This window comes from Malania oleifera, chromosome 12 (assembly GCF_029873635.1).
Source record: "Malania oleifera isolate guangnan ecotype guangnan chromosome 12, ASM2987363v1, whole genome shotgun sequence".
NCBI lineage: Eukaryota > Viridiplantae > Streptophyta > Magnoliopsida > Santalales > Ximeniaceae > Malania > Malania oleifera.
In genome coordinates this window covers 54,131,751-54,145,530 of record NC_080428.1, presented here as the reverse complement: position 1 = coordinate 54,145,530, position 13,780 = coordinate 54,131,751, and the positions used below count along the sequence as shown (strand labels likewise).

General features: G+C 33.9%; 1 protein-coding gene across 2 annotated transcripts; it reads left to right on the top strand.

The window, feature by feature from the left end:
- Positions 1 to 2,735: 2,735 nt before the first annotated feature.
- Positions 2,736 to 11,412, top strand: LOC131145051 (uncharacterized). Of its 2 annotated transcripts, XR_009133956.1 has the most exons (5): positions 2,736 to 3,199; positions 4,982 to 5,061; positions 5,237 to 5,295; positions 10,421 to 10,820; positions 10,952 to 11,412. XR_009133956.1 is itself a non-coding variant. In XM_058094090.1 (4 exons), exons 1-4 carry the CDS (start codon positions 2,864 to 2,866, stop codon positions 10,723 to 10,725), a joined length of 780 nt encoding a protein of 259 aa, XP_057950073.1. In that variant the 5' UTR covers positions 2,736 to 2,863; the 3' UTR covers positions 10,726 to 11,412. The 2 variants fall into 2 exon arrangements, 1 of the variants encoding a protein (XP_057950073.1); XM_058094090.1 differs by having other exon boundaries at positions 10,421 to 11,412.
- The last annotated feature ends 2,368 nt before the right edge of the window (positions 11,413 to 13,780 follow it).

Sequence of the window (13,780 nt, the reverse complement as noted above, 5' to 3'; positions counted from 1 at the left end):
AAATTTTCTTCTTATCTTTGGACTTTGATGAAGAACCTTCTTGAAAGGTAGGCAAATTTGTCCAATGCTTTGAGCGAGCCAGGCACAAACCTTGCCTTGTGGAATTAAAAATTTTTCCCACCAGCAGACTCTGAAAATTCTTTGGTGGTCTTGGAATAACCCAAGGTGCTTACTTTGGGAAGAATTATATAATAGTCCCAACAGAAAATCCACGTGATTATGAAGTATGAACAAAATAATAACATTTTGGATGATGGATAAAAAAATTCTTTTGAAGCTTCGAAATTCTTTTGGAAAAGATCAAAATCATTTTGAATATCTTCTGGGAAAATACATTTTTCAAGACCAAAATATTGAAACCATTTGAAAAACCATTTTGGAAAAGTTTTCAAAATCTATTGATCAAAATGAATCAACCAAGAATAACTAAAGTTTCATATGAATAAAGTATTATACCATACTTGAATATAATCCTTGTAATCGTAAGTTTGGGGATTAAAAATACCTTGAAATTTCTTTGAAAACCTAGGGTGTTGATCCCATTTGGAAGGAGAAATAACCTTTAAAATCTTGTTTTTTGAAAAATTGATCCTGGAGATGTCTCTAGGATCATAATTATGGTCTATGAAAACTAAATTTGTTTCAATTAAACTTAATTCATAAAACTTTTGAGTCTTAAGGGGATCTGGAGTATAAAAATGGCATCTCCTAAAGAAATACTTTTGAATAACTTTGAAGCGAGTGGTTGAATCCCACTCTGGTTCGTTCACAAATAAATCTTTGAATACTAGTTTGTCAATATAACCAGAAGTGGTCTTCTTGGGGGTAGTACTTTGGCTTTCCACGATTTCTTTGAAGAAAGGTTGTAATTAAGGAGAAGGTAATGAAGGTTTAAATTACTCTTCTATGACCATTTATCCCCACATCCTTAATCCTCATTTAAGATTCAGCCCTACCACTTAAAAACAAGACCTAACGATAGTATCTATGATTTTCCTGAAATCGTCACCCCAGGAAAAACACAGAAACAGCCCCGGTACTCCTACCTCTAGGCCGCAAGATAGAACCCTGAATTCTCATCTCATCCTTTAACAATCACTAACCCCCTAACAATCACTAATCCCCATTTCAATCTACCCATCTCCTATTTCCCTCAAAATCCACTCCTATACTCTGGTATTGTATTCTGCTATCTACTAAAGTCTATAGAACCTAACCTAGGCTCTGATACTAAACTGTGATGCCCCGATTTTTGTATAAATTTTTTTTCCAATAAACAATGATAAATACTTTACACGTCATCGACAACATCCATAAATCGGCCAAGTCAACAATCCTATTATCATTCATAAGACCCGACCCACACTGGGTACTGGGTAAAAAGTTCTTTTATTTATATAACCTAACATTGGAAGATAGTATATTTATATCATCCAAAATACAATACTCAGAGTATCAACATACACATATACACAATACTATCTCATACCCAAAAATAATACAACCTTTGGGAATCACACCTCCCTAGTCCACCAAAAACTCACCCTGTGTGTGTCAGCGTCCCAACTCCTTATGATCACGGAGCTCTATCACTCGATCTATCCTTGTTCCCTAAAAAATTTAGATAATTTGGGTGAGACACATTTTAGTAAGAAAGAATAAATTATTTACAGTGTGTGACCATATGAGTTCAGTTATAAAGAATAAATTATTTACAGTGTGTGACCATATGAGTTCAGTTATAACATGCTTTACTTTTCAAACCATCGTTTCATCTGAGAAAATACACTGATATACACATTCTCATACTTATATAGATATACAACACAAGTTTTTATAAGCTTTAAAATCATTTCTTAAATTCAATAATTTCAACCTATAATTACTTGCGAAGTTCCCGAGAATAGGAAAGATTACCTGCCCATACAGGTAGCTTCCCTCTGCCCTAACACGTTATACAGTCAGGTATAACCACATCTGATACCTATCAGGGCACTCACCTTACTCAGTAAGCCCTCAAATGGAGAGTTTCATTTCACCTCAATTATTTATATTTTTAACTCACATAGTTTCATTTCTCAATTTTGTCATTTCTAGTTTCTCAATTTTCACTCTTTCTTTCATTTCTCATTTTAGTCAATTTTATCATTCTTTTACTTTTCATTTCCATTTTATTTTCCGGCTCATGAGTATCCTTGGTATCAAATACCAACATCGGGTTTGTAACTTATGGCCACCCTGAGGATCTTTCTATTCCCGCCATGTTTCCCCCCATGGTCAAGGTTGTGCGCCCTGAAGGCTGGATCTAACCGCGATTGGCTGACCCGGTTAGATCAAATATCATATCACATATCGCGTCTGTAGTACGACTGACCGGCCTATAACCCTGATCCGAACTTAGGGGGCCCAACAACCCTACAAAATGGCATAATCGACTGTCACGCCACACGCTCCAAGAGTTCGTGTGATTGCACTAACACCACTAGCAACTGTACTTTGACAACAAATTTTACATTTTTAACTTTTACTCTGCAACAAAAAAGGCAAAATATAGAAAATGTAAATTAGTTATTTTATTATAAAAAATAAGAAATAAAACTCCTATTTTATACATAAAAGTATAAAAGTATCAATAATATTTTTTAGTATGCTACTGGAATTTTGAAAATATTTTATTTGTATTGTGATTTTGTTTGTTACCACATTAAATTGCCAACCGGCAGCCCGGAGAATTTGCACATTAATTTTCATAATCTGAAATTTAGAGTCTCCAAGAGGGCAAAAAAGAGTAAAAGCTTTCGACAACAAAGGAAGTTGAAGCAAAAATCGCAAACATTGCCTCTGGTACTCTCGCGGAATAGATATGCTACGTCTGTCAGCGAGAGCCTCAAGGATGATAGCCTCCTCACCGGCAACTCCTCTCGCACCATCATCATCATCTTCGTCCTCATCTTCTTTTTCTCTCCCAAAGAATCTTTTCACAACTCTATGTTTCAAAACAAACACCCAAAGATTACAACAGCAACAAGAAACAGCTATTCCAGGTGATTTCCTGAGATGGGGTTCGCTTGGTTCCTATAGAACCTCGAGGTTCGCCACTGGGTTCACGCCCTTGCAGCCGAAGCCCTTGGATTCGATCATTGACATTGAGAGGGCCAAGGACCGCTCGTCCGAAGACCTCACTTCTATTTGGGATGATGTAATGTCTTCTTGTCCTCACTTTTCTGTTGAAATTTTGCTAACATGCTATATCTGAAATGGGTTTTTGTTGATTAGGTAATTTAATGAATTGTTTGAAACAAATTGACTGCAAGAATATTTGCTGACACACTAAACAGTATTTCATGAATACTTTGTTGGATATGTTTTTGCTTAGAGAAAGAAGTTTTTTTTCTTTTAATTTTTTTGAATTAATATAGGTAGAATGTCTAGTTTGCCTAAGATATTTTTATATGCATTTCCAGTTTATTTTCAGACTGAAGCACAAATGCAGATTAGAAACTCGCTTACTAGGTATATCAGAGTCATGAGAGTCGTTTATTGATATTTTCTTTTGTAATTTAGGAATAATGGCATCACTCTGAGGACTTTGTTTTTTTGAAAGCGAATGCATGATTTTCTATGTATTTTGGTAGCTAGATATGTGGGAATATTAGCACTATGCACATGCACGGGTTCTCAAGGCAAAGCACCAGTTTGAAACGAATCAGGCTCCTGCAAGCAAATTGCTTATGAGAGGCATAAGTCATAACGCAGCTAGTTATGGATCTCTGTCATTGAATCATGTCAAACATAAGTATCATTGGCTTTAATATGAACTTCAGCTTTATTTTGTTTGATATCAGTCTACTGATTTTGTGACAAAATATCAGTCCAATTTTTTTGTTTTCTCCAGAAAAAAAATAATAATAATAATGTCGTACTGTGACTAATATCACCAATCTATTTGAATTATTGATACATTTGATGAAGTGGAAAAGAAATTTGGAAATTGGAAGCAAAAAGTTTTGCATCAAAACATGCCAAAATCATAATATCTTGAATCAAATGAACACATTTTTAATCTTCTTTATGTGATAGAAAGAAGAGAGACTGATTCAACCCAAGATTTCAATTCCAGTCTTATGTTTGTGCTGTGTCATTTGCACCTTGGAAAGGAAAAAATGGATTGTGTGGAAATGCTTTATCATTAATAAAGAATCACAAATTTTATTAATTAAAAGTTAATTGCTGAGCAAAATAGGAGAAATGTTGATTTAAAGTAAGTTGATGAATGAGAGTTACTGTGGGCACACCAAAGATTTATGATATTTGGACTTTTTAAAACTTCAGGTAGCATTTTACTTTAACATTCTTTGTACCAGAAGAAATATAAGTTTATCAGAGGAAAATAAAAATTGTAAAGCAAGATCTATCTTGATAGTGTCTCTGAGTATCATTTGACCAAAGTTTGAGGGCTTCTTTTGCTCAATGTTGCATTTTAGATCAATTTATTTACAATTAATTAACAGCGAAGGAAATTTCCATTGTAAAATATTTTACTAGAAATGTATCATGTAGCTCTTTGGCCTTTTTAAACCAACCAGCCAAATGCACAGCATACATAACAAAATGAGTTGAATCTTTCAATTATCTAAGTGGAATTCTTAGAATGGCAACTCAAGAATTTGATTTTACTCTTAATCTCTTCAAAGTTTCCTTCCACATATGTTACCGGCTTATGCATCTCTAGTTGATGCATTATATGTGTCCAATGGACATTTTTTGCATAGTGATCGAGGATCTTGATATTGTGATATATGTATTGTCATGGTGGATTAGATGTACTTCGTGTTTTGAAGCAGTTATGCGCTAATACCCTTAGCTTTTGGCCTTTTGTGGATACAATACATACATGCATGTATATATATATGTGTGTGTGTGTGTGTGTGTGTGTGTGTATTTCATTTGTCAGTTTTTGAATGGGTTTGTCTTACAATAGTATCATCTGGGAAGGGGTCATATTGGTGCATCAATGAAGGCAAAACTGTATCATTTGCTGGAGCATAGAGCAACAGAGTGGTAATTTTTCCATCGCAGATGATTTTATATTGTATATATGTCTGCTTTCCTTTAAGTCACCATTTTTATTTCTTTCCTAGTTTATTTTCTTTCATTCTATTCTGGTTATCATGCTTTCCTTAAGTTACACACTAGTTCTCTTACAATGTTTTTGTTTCTTCTTTTTCCCTGGTAGCCGGTATTTTGTCATTCCTTTATGGAGAGGAAGCGGTTACACAACAATGTTTACTCAAGGTTTGGTCTTTTGTTACTTGCTTTTATCTAACATACTGTATTGTACAGAAGGGATGGCATGCAACCTGATTATCTGATGAGGAAGTTTTTGTTCCTTGTCTAAACTATCTCAGTTGATTAATATTAGGAAACAAAAGAACCAATAACAAAAGACACATTGACATAAAGCTAGGTAGCGATAGTTCATCTAGTTTTTTAATTTTCTGATTAATATAGCTGACTTCTTTTAGCAATTAAAAAAAATGAAAAGGAATCTTCGACCAATGAACCAAAAAATTCTGAATTAGAGGCATCATCATGTTGAGCCGAACAATGGTGGAGGCTTATTTTGAGCAATCTCATCTCAGTTCATGACTTTTAGACTTTAATAGTTAAAAGTAACCTTGTATTCCCCATTGTTATCAGGGATCATGTGCAAAGCCTAGTTGATAGAACTTGCCTTGAAAAGAATGCCTTAAGATATTTCAATATGTTGTTATAAATTTTGATTAGCAAGTGCCCCCTTAGGCCCTGTTTGGGAGCAATTTAAGGGGCTGTTTGGCATGACTGTAAAAAATTAGAGAAAGGAAAACTAGAAATGAAAACCAAAAACCAGAAACAGAAACTAAAAACTAAAAACTAGCAACCTATTTGTTTAACATTTATAAAACTAATACAAATTAAAAACTTAATAAAAATGCTCATTTTCATCTTTAGATCAAATAATATTGTAAAAGTATGATTAAAATAATAAAATTACAAATAATATACATTAAAAAATTACTATAATAAAATAAAATTTAATTGTTATTATTTTACTTAATTGTTCTGTTTTCAAATTTTACTTTACAGTAAAAATTTTATTGAACATCACAATTGAAAAATAGTAAAAGCATTTTTTAATTGACTTTATTATTATTTTTAAAAATTTATTTATATATTTATTTTAATTATATTTAAATTCATATGATCATTTAATTTTGATTTTAATTGAAAATTGTATAAAATGAATAATTTAATCCAAAAAAAATTAATTCTATATATTAAAGTTTCTGGCAATAGGTTGTCAAAACAACTGAAAACCATAAAAAATGGTTTTTAATTTTTTGACAAACAATAGAAAATCAATAACAAAAATAGAAAACTGACAACATTAACAAACACATTTTTATAATTTGCTTCTTCATTGTGGAGAAACAGAAACAGAAAAATGAAAACTACAATGATACCAAACAGTTCCTAAGCTTATGATACTTATCACTTAAAATAAGTACTTGTAGAGATAACTGCTATTTGGTTTGAACAAAAATAAGTACTTAATACCAAACAGTATTTTTTTGAACCACTCTTTTTTGGAACAAAAATAAGTGAATTTGGAGAGGTTATTTGGAATAACATTTTCCCCACATATAAGTGGGTATTTAGATATGCGGTGGCGGGTTTGTAATGTTAATGAAGTTCAGTGGCAAATTTGTTTTTTTACAAAATTGTCCTCCATTCTCTCACCCACTCTCTGCACAGCTTCCCTCCCTCTCCCTCTCTCTATGCTGGTGCTCCCCCCTGATCCCTCTTCTCTTCCTCCTTTTCCCTCTGCCCCTGCTGCTGCCTCCTTGCAATGCTTGGCTGCCACCTCCTTGCATTGTCACCGCTGCCTTCTCCCCGCATCGCGGCCATCGCCTCTTCCTCCTCTCCCTAACTGGCTTTCTCCTCGTCAAGGCTTCCTCCTTGCTCCCTCTCCTTCCTTGCCTTCTTTCATCGCCACACGACCCAAATCTGCACAGCCTTCTGCTGCTGTCAAGATTCCTCCTCCTCCACCCTCCAGCCGCTTCTTCTGCCCACAGTTGGCCTTCCCCTTCCTCTGAAAAGACCCAGATCTACCTTGCTGTGAAATTGTGAATGTCTTCTTTTTAGTTTTTCAATTTTTAAACCTGGATCATAATGAAAATTTTAATTAATAGTGTTAATTAAAAAATTCAGTACAAGATCATAATTTATTTAATGAAAAATATTGAATTGTAATTAACATAAAATTAATTAGGTTAAAATATTATTAATGTTAACTTAAAATATTAATTAGGAAATATTAATTAAAAATATATTATTTTTTGTTATTAACATAATTTCATAATTATGTATTCTTTTTTTATATGTTATAACCTATTAATTATATGTTAAAAAATAACATTATTGTTTTTAAATTCAACATTTTTAATTCATACAGCACTTATAATAATACTCAGTATCCAAATGAAAAGGAAAGGGGAGCTGCCTTAAACGCCTTTAGAGGCTCTAAACCAGGGTTTAGCCACCAGAACAGACAAGGCCACTGATTAGAGGCAGCCCCTCATGCATTTCCTCTATCCAGCTCTGAGATCTATTATGTTTAGCACTCTATCCAAGAAACCCAACTTGCATGATCATAGGCTTTCTCGAAATCAAATTTCAAAACCAAGTCCCTTGTATTTCTTCTGAAAGCATCTTCAATGACCACATTAGCAATCAAAGTTGCATCTATAATCTGCCTATGACCAATGAATGCTTTCTGGATATGGTACATAGTATCCCCCAAGACACTAGACAATCTCCTGGATAACACTTTGTCTAGGATCTTATACACACTGGTCACAAATTGGCCTGAAATCTTTGATTCCAGTAGCGATGCCATTTTTAGGCACTAGGTTAACAAAAGTATAATTAATGTTACTACCCACACTTCCATCAAACATAGTGCTTCTAATCTCCTCCTCCTCAAATGGCTTCTCTATCCACTCTGCTTTCTCAATGGGAATAGGACACCAATCCAACCCCTCGATCATAGCCCTACCTCCATCCTCCTTTTGAAAAAGGATTCCTTTAAAAAATCATTAATCATACTTCCAATTTCAGGATCGCTGGTAATCATGCTCCTATCATCCTCTAATTCTTTTATTAATTCTCTCCTCCTCCCCTTTGCCACCAGATGAAAGAATCTCGTATTACAGTCTCTCTCTTTAACTTAATTCAAATCTAGATTTCTTCTGCCAATTAACCTCTTCCCTAAAAAGATCCTGCTCAAATTCATAATCAACTAACCCTTCTGCTCCCTAAATCTTCTGAGAGCCCTACCTAGCTAATTGTTCTATGGCACCGAGATCCAGTAGAATCTTTTTTTTTGTTTTTTAAACCAAAATCCACCACATTCCAAGTTCCAAGTATATCTTTCAGAAACTTCTGCCAACTAATAAAATGAAAAGGTCGCAGTGTGTCATCCACATTTCCAAAATGAAATGGAGTTGAACCCGACTTCTTAGGGTAAAATTCAAGCACTAAGGGTCAGTGATCAGAAGCACTTAAGGAAGCACTTCTTGAGAAAGGTCAGGAAAAGCGTCCTCCTAAATTGTAGGGAAAAAGTAATCTGTCAATCCTAGTAGCTATTGACCTAGTACCAGCCACAAACCAGGTGAACCGAGCATTAGCAAGAAGAATATCTCTCAAGGGGGCGTTTGGTTCACAGCATCTTTTAATATTCTTGGAAACTTGATGTCATTCCCGCAATACCACCTTTTGTTTGGGCATGGGTATCCAACATGGCAGTCATCTTAACGGTCCTGGGAATGAAAGGTTCTGACAATCCTCCCCATGAGTTAGTTTCATGAAAGTCCCATTCCCATGGAAATCATACTTTTTGAAACTAATTTCCCTTGCTATTTTTGCGAGTTGTACAACAATGCTCCTATAATCTAGTGTTATTACACTATTATTGCATTTAAAATAATGAAGTGTTAATAAAATGGAAGTAATGTTATTATTGTGTTATAATAATATAATATAATTATTAATACTTAGACACCATATTATCTCAATTATTTTGTTTAATTGGACTATTTAAGCATTGGTTTTTTAAAAAAAAATTTATGTTTGTTGAGAATTTATGACATAGACTTAACTAAGCACATATTTTTAGTAATTTTTTGTGTTAAAAATATAATTATTCTTTATATATTTGGTATCTACATGTCAAGGGAACAACAGTCATTTTCTTGAAAACCAGAACCTTTGTCCACTGGTCCAGACCAAGATGCAGTAATTTGGCGTAGGACCCACTGGTTGAACGTTGTTTTAAAACCAGGAAATATAGATGTTTTCCAGCGAATTAGTGATGTGACCAGAGCTGTATTTAGTCTATCAAAGTTTACTTTTTGGTCCACCCTGAAAGAGTGATGATACCCCATCTAGAAAGAGACTCCCTGATGTCAGTGAAACACTTCTGAAAGCATTATCTAAGAACTCAAGTGAGAAATCAGTCTATGCCAAAGTGATCTTAGCATTAGTTCTTTCAAAATACATGGAATCTGTGGCATGTTGATGCTGCCTCATGGCTCTTACCTCGTTGCTCACGAAATCCTATAATTTTCTTTCTTCTCACATTTCTTTTGTCTCTTTTACAATCTTCTTTTTCTATCAGGAAAAACTTCGCTATATATAAACTAGCCATGCAAGCATTTCTTATGAATTGCAAATTGTTATCTTCTGAGGACTACAACGACAACAAGTTGTAGTCAAGTCTAAGTCCCTCTGATTGGGTTGGCTGTATTATATATTTTCGGCATTCTATTCTATTTAGGGCAGCATCGGTCTGACAATTGAAATTATATTTTAAGGACTTGAATAACAAAATTTCATCTTGTCAAAAATCATTGTCTGGTCATTGCATGTGCTTTTTAAATATTTCATCGATAAACCAGCGGACAGCCTTGATATCACTTCCTACCGAAACCCTAAGGCAGTTACTGACTGCCCTGGTAATTAATTCAATTATGCAGTAGGCAACACTTTGTGACTCATGGTTTTACCAAATTTGGCTTATGGTACTTCTTGCTAGGGCTTGAAAGGGCTGTTTAGAGCAAGAATGACTGTTGTGTAGCCGTAAATGTTTCTGTTAAACGACTATAATTGCTTCTCAGTAAATGTTATGTAAGAAATGATGCATCCTCTTAGGTACACAGGAATGGAATGGAATGAAATCAAGAAAAAAGGAATCAAATTTTTCACTTAATTTCAGACATTCAAATTTTCATTCCATTCCTTCCTTATCTTATTCCATTTTGCAAACCAAACATTTTGTTAATGCAAATGTGTAATGCATACGTTTATTCTTTACTTGCAGTGCAGATGCCACACATGCTTTTCACTGGACTTGAAGATTACAAAGCAAGAGGAACTCAGGCTGCCCCATACTTCACGGTATCTTATTACACAGAATTTGCTGAAAGCAAAGACTTGGTGCTCATTAGAGGAGATGTGGTGTTCACAAGCAAGCTCAGTGATTCTGAGGCAAAATGGCTATTGGAGACTGCTCAGTCCTTTTATTTGAATGATGCCAGGTACAAACTGGTTGAACGGTTCAACAAGCAGACACGTGAATTTGAGTTTAAGGAAGTTTTACAGGCTCTGGACATGCCCATCTTGTGATTTTTCTTAATTGAAACAAAAAGGTCTTCGGTTGGATGACAATATGTGCTAGATTGCTCAAAGAAAGAGCACCACAGGATCAAAGGCGCTAGAAGGTTATTGACATGGGAATTTCTTCTCACATCTTTATTTTATTTTTATTTTTATTTTTATTTTTATTTTTATTCTTTCCAAATTTGTGTTTCGCTAATTATGGTTCTGTACAAATTTTGGTTCATGCATGTAGCTGATAAGCAGCACATATATGGGATTTCTTGGCTGGATGCAATCCTTTCCCAGCTTCCACATTGGTCTTCATTAGAATGAGAACTTAAAGAATGCTGATCTGGTTGTCAAAGTACATTGCCATATACGGCCCATGTCAGGCAGAATCATCATTCCCCGGGAATATGCCCATCAATATACTCTGAATGGGATTTATATATAATCTGTACTCTTAATAAAGGGACATGGTGACAATTTTGTCTTTCTCTTGGAGGTTCACTTTGTTAACACTACACAAAGTACAAGTCGTCGCAAATATTTTGATTTGCCATCATACTTCAAAGGTAAAAGAATCAAGTTTGTTGTGAAATCCTGCTGTCAGATTATGTATATATAGAGTAAAATGAAAAGAGGCATCAAAATGGAAGAATGTAATGACTTCATGTAATTCAGCAATGCACCTATGTCATAGTCCTTGTCTAATTTTCACTGTCTCAGCAAACAAAAATTGTCTTAAAGATTTTAACCTTTGGTTGCACATAAGTAAATATAATTCTCAGGTGAAAATCTAAAAAATGTCTTCATGTGACAATATAATTACATTATTTCATAATTCAAAAATATTGTATCGTATCGGAGGACACGAGCCTCCCTATAGGCCTAGATGCACTTATATTGGGCTTAGTTTGAGTAGACAGGTTTGAACTTCATTATCCTTCGTGTAAAACTTTTCAAAATTGTTATAGATTTCAAGTAAATAAATTTTTGTGAATATGAGTTATAACTTAACAATATTGCTTACACAATTAAATTAAAAATATTAAAAGTATCATAAAGGAAAATAAGAAAAATTCAAAAACATCCATAACGATTCACCGTTTCTCTCTTATTTATATAGTTTAACATTTATTCACATTTATTTTTCTTGGGTTTAGGTAGCAACATACTAAATCTTTAAACGCAAAATCTTGAGATTAATTAAAATCTAAAATTTCTAACATGGATATTTCATGATGTAACAGTTTGGAATGTCCCTAAAGAATGGGAAATGTTTTCATCTTAAAATATAAAATTTATTTTTTAAGTTTTTAAATTTAGAATGGTCATTCATGATTGATTAATTCATATATAGCATTAAATTCTAAAACCTTGTTGACTAAACCTCCAATCCTCCTAAAAATAATATTTGGGTGTTAGTAAACTCTTGAAAATCCTACCATGATTTGTCTAGATATTCAAGATTACTTGAGATAGAAACGGTGAAATCCCAAGAAGGTGGGTGAATTGGATATTTAAAAATTATAACCTAGATTGAACAAGATAAACGGTATTACTTAACCTAGGGTCTATTTATGCAAATGTAAACTCAATCATTCACAATATAACATACACGTGAAGTAATTAAATTGTGGAAATGTAAATGAACACGCGTGATATGTTATCGAAGTTCGGCCAACAGTGCCTACGTCCCCGCCTTGGCCACACCAGCACAAGGATTACCACTATAATGCTCACTTAAGCAGGTAGAGCGGCACCTAATACAATCAGGTCAATTCAAGGGGCTGACCTCAACCAACACGCTTTAGCAAGATGATGCACCTAACTTTCCTAACTGGGTCTAAGCCAATCCGGGACTGTTTCATAGGGCCAGTCTCCCTCTTCGGGCTTGAGCCTGGAATACAACTAATGTGTATAAAATGTTTGTACACAGAAATGCGTTTTTAGACAAGCAGATGTGTGCACCAATACAACTTAATCAATAATGTAAGCACAAATGATATGTAAATATGTTCAATACTCTAATGTGTGCTAAACACTCAGTTAGGTATAAGTTTTCAGTTCAGATCTAGAGTGTATACCCAAGCAATATTTAAAACACACTATGTGAATAATATAATATCATATCAGGGTTTCAAAATATGCTAAGCAAGTTCAAACAAACAAACTCAATACAATATTCTAATATTTAAAGCACACTAGAGTTGTTTGAACACTAGCTTTTGAAAAAAGATTTTTACACACAAAATCTAAGTTTGGGTATCTTGCAACAACAATGCAAGAATCACAACCCTCAAAGTTTTTCCACACTAAATTTATCAAATGAAATTGGTGAAAAAACCTTAATGTTAAACTCTCATAGAAAATCAATCAAACAATAATGTAACTGAGAGTTCTAACTACAGAGATCAAGCACAATTGTAACGACTTGCTATTTATCTGGGTTTATATATATATACACTATAAAATTTACAATGCTCTGATACCAAATTGGATTAAACCCAACCATCAACCTAAGCAGCGAGAAGTAGAAATCAAATAAACATAACCATATGTAACTATATACAATACCAGAGTGTTAAAATGTTTCCCAAAATATACATATAAGTCTGTTTTCCCAAAATACCCTCAGCTGGCTAGGGCTATACAAAAATACTCCCAAAAATACTTACTCTATTGTCAGGGCAATACTGAGACCCTTCAATTTACGAGCCTGATCTGTTCGCCTACCTATATCACCTGAAAAATGTTAAAAGTAATAGGATGAGCCAACGCTCAGTAAGACGAAATATGATATTACTAGTATGTGGCAAATGAGTTACAATACTATGAAAATATGTTGCTATATAATCATGTATAATCGAAGTTGTAACTACAATACAAGTAATGTAAACCACCATTCTTTCCAGGTTGCTTAACATATCTATACTTTAGGTTTCTACTCAAAATACTTCTAATGTAAATAAGTATATTCTCTGTCTCTGTAAATCTGTATATACATAATAATAAATGAAAACTTCCTTGTGGCTAACTGTATGTCATGATTTAACCCGTCATGACAGGGTTATGTGGC